The sequence below is a fragment of the Akebia trifoliata genome, chromosome 16 (assembly GCF_017979445.1).
Source record: "Akebia trifoliata isolate Shusen 1 chromosome 16, ASM1797944v1, whole genome shotgun sequence".
Lineage (NCBI taxonomy): Eukaryota > Viridiplantae > Streptophyta > Magnoliopsida > Ranunculales > Lardizabalaceae > Akebia > Akebia trifoliata.
The window spans coordinates 27311224-27317370 of NC_141390.1; the positions used below are offsets into that span (position 1 = coordinate 27311224).

A 6147-nucleotide genomic window follows, 5' to 3' on the forward strand; every position below is an offset into this window, starting at 1 on the left:
ACAACCCATGTCTTTGAGATGACTTGTCAACTTGTCTCTGGTAGACGATACTGCACATCTCTATCTCAGACGAGTCGTCTCAATCTTAGACAAGATTTAAAACCATGCACCACAAATCCAATGACGTCTTAGATGAAAAGAAAAATTAACTCATCAAAATTTTCGAAGTAGTATTTGTAAAGGTGCACAGGTACCGCTCCTTCATTTCAAAATTTAGCAATTTTGAAAGAATAATAAGTTTCAATTAGTTAGCAACATTTTAGTTATAGTTTTGGTTGGGGTGTGCCAGGCCCGTGCAGTAGTGCAACGCGTGGGCGACACTCGAAGGCCCCAATAGCAAGCTATTGTAGTGGACCCTCCCCCTGAGAAAAATTAATTTAATATCATGTGGGCCGATGGCCCACGTATCAGATATTAAACTGATAAGAACAGATACTACACTTGATCTTAGCCAAAAGGCCGAGAAAGGTATGCCTTTCCTTTAATCTCAAACCGCATTTTATATGTCGAATTTCTCATCAAATTTGTATATCTCATCGATGTGGGACTAAAATTAGAACACTTTGCTGTTCACATAACAAATTGTGTGGTTTGAGGCAGCTATATTCTTTTTAAGCCCATTGAACCTATGCAAGTTTTGGCCCACCCCTGTGTGTTCATGAACTTCTGGCCTTTGGAATCAATGGGCTTCAAAAACCATCATTAGAATCGTTCATAAACCCAATAATTAAAAAACATTGAATCCTTCATAAAGACAATAATGAAAAACATTATGATAGAATAATGATTTTCTGACGCCCCCCTCTAACATTTGCCTCTTATGCCCCCACCACAGAACCGTACATCATTTTCCTCGGGATACATAGAATCATAAATTTTTTGACCTACGGTTTTGTGATGTTGTGATGGGGGTATATGTCAGATTGTCGCAAATCTTTAAGATATTTGGTCATTAATTCTTTTTTTTTTTTTTTTTTTGTTACTTCAACCATGAGATAATTTTATAAGGAAAATGGACTATTATAAAGAGTTCAATATTTTTCTCCTTTCTCACACCAAATCTTTCTCTTTAAAAACCCCCAACAATCATTTGAGCTATTAAGGACTTAGTAGGTGGCATCTGCATTTGCTCATCTATCATAAAGGCTAATTTATAATTTAAAATAGCGTTGGGATCCGTTGACTCGTGAGGAAAAACATGATCCCAACTTTTTAGATACAAAATCCAATAATTGAGATTTATATATATCTTGATAACACATATCTCAGAGATATTTATCCCAACAATAAATCTCAATCATTGGATTTTGTATTTAAATGGTTAGGATCATGTGTTTTTTTTTTCGTGAGTCAAGGTATCCTAACCCTTCAAATTATTAGTTAAGGGGATTTTGAAAATAAATCCAAACAAGATTAGGCTCAATTAGATTCACCAAAAATCTAAAAACACTAAAACATATAAATATTTTCAACTTTTATTTTTTCATTAAAAGTTGTCTCCTTATTTGATGTGGTATAAGTAATTTCTTACTATGTTGTAAAAGAATGTTGATGATAATGTCTAACTCTCCGAAGAAAGAACCCTTTCTAACAACAGCAGCAAAGCAGACCAATCTTTTATATGGTACACTGGTTAATTTAATACAAACAGAAGGAAAATCCTGCCAAAATGGGAAATGCAGTCTCATGCCTTCCAACCCAATTTCCATTACTTCGGATTAGGCCCGTGACGACAACTGCCTGCCTGTCTTCAGCGACAAGTCTTTTGGCATCGGATTCAACCTTGGCTTTGGCTCGTCTGCAACCATGACTGATGATGCCTTATCAGTTGAGCGCTCGTGATCATCTTCATCGACCACCTGGCACAAATCTCCATAAATCAATTGATACCCTTTCGGTTTATTGAAATTGATTTTACTCAAAGATGTCTTGAATTTTATCATCTAAGTGACTTAACTGAAACAAAAATAGATAACATGGTTACAAATCATCATAGATTGCTAATTGGTTCTACAAAGATCATGATTTTGGTACATCTCATATAACAGATCTTACCAGAATCATAATTTGAAAACCCAATGTGTAAAAAATAAAATAAAAAAGAGCTGCTATTGGCACCAAAATTTCTTAAATTATTTATCACACCCCAATTAAAAGATTAAAACACTCTTCAAATCTTACAAAGGTTTAGCTCAAATTATAATCTCAACATATTATAAAATATGATAATACTTGTTTAAACAATGTCAGTAGTTGTTTACAATTATGATTAAGCTCATATAAAATCCTAAACCCAACAAAGATAGAAATCTAGCACACAAAAAAAAAAAAACAAAGAGGGCAAGAGAGCTTCTATTGGCACACCATTCATTTAATTGGGGTGTAATAAGTAAAAGTTGGAGTGCCAATAGCAGCTCTTGAAGAAAAAAAAGGGGGGGAAAAGGCTTTAACACAACACCAATCAATTATTCCACCAAAGATGGTAAAGAGAAATTTTGGAAACCATGCATCTAAACATTGCTGTAAAATTGATAAATTTTCCATTATTTTATAAAGTTCTTGAAGTTATTAAAAAAAAACTCTTTTTTGGATTCCAGTGGATCTTGTTCATTTGTAGGGAAAACAGAGTTATAAATCATTTCATTAAATAAAATAGTTTAAATATTCTAATTATAGAGCATTAAACCTTTCAGGCCCAGGGTTTTTAACTGTACTTACCCGCCTACTTTGTGAAAGAGCATTTGCTCTAGAGTCTGATTTCCGTAGTTTTTCAATTGACTCATAATTTCCTTGTAGACAGTCTTCATGCATTATCATCAACTCTTCTGCTACCTGCTTTGAATCATCAAAAAACGCATAAGAATCTAAATGCAGGTAATACAAATCTTACAATGCTTGTAACAATCACCCCAAATTCCTAAGACGTGTCACTCACAAGTATAACTTATAAAGCATAAAGTACATGGTATAAATATAAACTTATAAAGTATAAAGTACATGGTACAATTCTTGTAACATAGGCACAGTTAAGGAAAAATATTACTACATACTTGCTTTTTCTCAATGATCATTGATCGAAAAGTAAACATCATTCACAACTTCTAAAGCCTACTGAATGGGCTTAGACCCATAGCTCTGTTGTTTTGACACATTGCAAAATAACTTTGAGGTCGTGAGTTCAAGTCCAGCGTACCCATTAAAGCCCAAGTTTAGTTAGTTTGAAACATTACAAAACAACTTAGGGGTCGTGGGTCCAAGTCCAGCTTACCCATTAAAGCCCAAGCTCAGTTGGTTTGACACATTGTAAAACAAGGTTGTGGGTTCAAGTCCAGCTTACCCATAAAAGAAAAATATTTTTACCAATCAGAGGAAAAAACAGATAAAGCCAATGAAGTTTTTGTGTGTGTGTGTGCGCGTACATGTGTGTTATGGGTCTTAAGTGTAGATGTTAAAAAAATCTGAAGGTTATTAATTGATTGAATGTTCTTTTGGCTTGTGGTGTTCCTGATTATGTTGGGATCAAGTTCTTAATTGACAAACCAATGGAGTAATTGTGTGTATGTGCGCATGTTTATGGGTCATAAGTGTGAAAGTGGGACTTTGATCTCAAGTCTTTGGTATTACCACACATAGACTTTACCACCCCACCAAGGTGGCACCTTTGACCCTACGAAGTAAGTTAAAATGGGTGAACCACTAGAGAGATGGAAAAATTTAAGAGCTTCAACGGCGTGAAACAAAATGGGTTGGACAAGAACACCATGTAGTAACAATCAATGTCAGATAAATTTAGGATATGTTGTAAAAATAAATCCAATATATAAAAGGACTACTATATGTACAACCCAAGATAAGTGCTCGTAAAACAAAGAACACAGTTTGTTGGGAGTTAGGCAACTCTGGTTTATTTAGAGATCAAAGTATTATGCGAGTTTAACCCGTAACCAAAATGTTACCGACAGACGCTGAGATACAGAAAGCATACCTCCTCAATGCTGCCATCCTCAACTTCCGTATTGAAAGAAAGCATCATGTTTTCATCAAGCATATTTTCCAGATCATCCACATAGATGGGCACTGGATAACCAAAAAAGAAAAGAAAATGAGGCTAGATTAAAATGTTCATACCATTTAAAATTCACTTAAAATCAAAATTTTCAAACACTATGATTAAACTAGGCTGATTTACAAAATGTGGGCTGAAAATTGTGAAATTTTGATTTCAGTGTACTATTCATTTTAATTCCAAAAAGGGCAAATTATCGTTTCAGAATTAAATTTCTAAAATATTCTCAAAATGTGCTGTTTAATAATTAAACACCCAGGTGTATTTTAGTGATTTAACTTAATTATTCTTATTTGGCAAAAAAATTAAGAGAGATTTACCAAGCCAGACCTCATTGTTGCATTTTAATTAAAAAAACCTGTTCTGACAACTAAGGAAAGCTTACTGTCTCAAGTTTGTTACCCAAAAAACCTTGGAGTGAGACCCATAGCATTTTAAAATCTCAAATACTTATAATACTTTCATTTCTTTAAATCAAATACCTATTATATTATCTTCTAAAACCATGTATCAAATTTTTTTCTTTTTTTTTAATCCGAGTTATCATGAAATCTAAAAGGTTGTAGCGTGGGATTGCTAACATGGCCATGCGGGCCCAATGATGATCTAGGGAGATAATTAATGTTGAAAGGACAAAGAAATGATATAATCAGTATTTGACTTAATGAATTATGGTATTTATAGGCATTTAATCTTTTAGAAGAATATGGGTCATATTTCAAGGCTTGTTAGTTAATAATATTGATAAGAGTCATAATAATCTGACTACCCCACATCGCACACTCGATTGACTCTCCTATGTGACAAGTTCGGGAGCCACAGATATGTAAGTCTCAGGATACACGTTTCCCTCGTGATACACATTTTTATGGGGAAATGCACTTATGTATCCCGATGCTTACAGTTTTGCATCTCCTGAACTTGTCACATCAGGAGAGTCGATTGAGTGTGTCACATGGGATAGTCAGATTATCACGATTCTACTGATAAAGTAAGGTTCATCGGAGTTGTCAGAACTACAAGAGAGTTCTTTTTAATAAAAATGCAATAGTGAGGTCTGCCAAGTAAATCTCTCGAAAATTAATTCCCAGAGTAATTTAGCCTAGAGGGCTGAAACGGGAATTTCACAATTATTATCTACTTTTTTGGTAATTTTTCAACAAAAAAAATAAACAATCATTTAAACGGTATTCAATTTCAACCTTCAAAAGAAATCCAAAACGAATGCCATTTCACACATAATCGCATTGCAAGAACAACAAATCAAAATCTCTCTCATATAAGATTATATATTTTATGTAAGAAAATAAAAAAAGAAGAGAAAAATAACTTTTAAACAAAAGCCCAATTCGATTAAAAATGAAAAGTTTCTGAAGTTCATTAATCTAGAATCACATAATTTTAATTTTACCTTTCGATTGGGAGAACCAAGAGAATAGATCAATGGCGAGCTGCTCTGATTTCCTTTGAGAATCTCTTCCACCCCACTCGTTTTGGATGGCCATCTGAAGCGCAGGCCATCGATGGAGAAGTAGAGAGATCCCTTCGGAGAAGAAAGATAGAGACTCTGGCCTCAATTGCTCAGAAGACACGTGTCTTCCATTAATGGAATTCATGAAACCTTATCTGCAAGACTTAAGCCTAGCTTCTGCCCTTCTCTCTTCGCCTCGCCCAGCTTTTAGAGAGAGAGGGAGAGATAGCAGATCAGAGGAAACGCAGAAGAAATTAAAATGAATTTTAGGGAAATATAAGAGAGAGAGAGAGAGGGCGCGCGAAACAATAGGATGAGAGAAGAGAGACTCGGTAGACATGGTTCAATTATAGAAATTATTATAACAAAAGGGATTAAGGGTGTTCTGGTATTTTAGAGAAACCCCTCTACATTGTGGAGGATATTTGAGATACCCCCAATGTTTTCAAACCGATGACATGCCCCTGCCGCGTGCCGTCCCGCTTTGAACCTCGTCTTCTGAAAAGGAAAAAAAAAAAAAACAATTAAATACTTTTCTACAAACACACCCACTTGTTGTTGATTTTGTTAGATTGCATGGAAATTCATTTTCAATGAAAATTGAATTCTA

At 34.5% G+C, this 6147-nt stretch overlaps 1 protein-coding gene and 1 non-coding gene across 2 annotated transcripts; both read right to left on the bottom strand.

Annotated features, from left to right (window-relative positions):
* Positions 1-275: 275 nt before the first annotated feature.
* Positions 276-472, bottom strand: LOC147383173 (U2 spliceosomal RNA). Its single transcript, XR_015174099.1, has one exon. It is a non-coding gene; the product is annotated as a U2 spliceosomal RNA (small nuclear RNA).
* A 985-nt stretch (positions 473-1457) lies between these two features.
* LOC147383174 (uncharacterized) lies at positions 1458-5803 on the bottom strand. The gene is made up of 4 exons (XM_086427077.1): positions 5478-5803; positions 3986-4077; positions 2719-2832; positions 1458-1859 (listed from the first exon to the last, which is right to left on the bottom strand). Exons 1-4 carry the CDS (start codon positions 5680-5682, stop codon positions 1719-1721), a joined length of 552 nt encoding a protein of 183 aa, XP_086283203.1. The 5' UTR covers positions 5683-5803; the 3' UTR covers positions 1458-1718.
* Between the last annotated feature and the right edge of the window lie 344 nt (positions 5804-6147).

Coding starts and splice junctions, on each gene's coding strand:
- LOC147383174 (XM_086427077.1), bottom strand. CDS start 5,682: ATGAATTCCATTAATGGAAGACACGTGTCTTCTGAGCAATTGAGGCCA. Junction 4,078..5,477: donor TTGGTTCTCCCAATCGAAAG/GTAAAATTAAAA, acceptor TTGGTTATCCAG/TGCCCATCTATGTGGATGAT. Junction 1,860..2,718: donor CTCTTTCACAAAGTAGGCGG/GTAAGTACAGTT, acceptor GATTTGTGCCAG/GTGGTCGATGAAGATGATCA.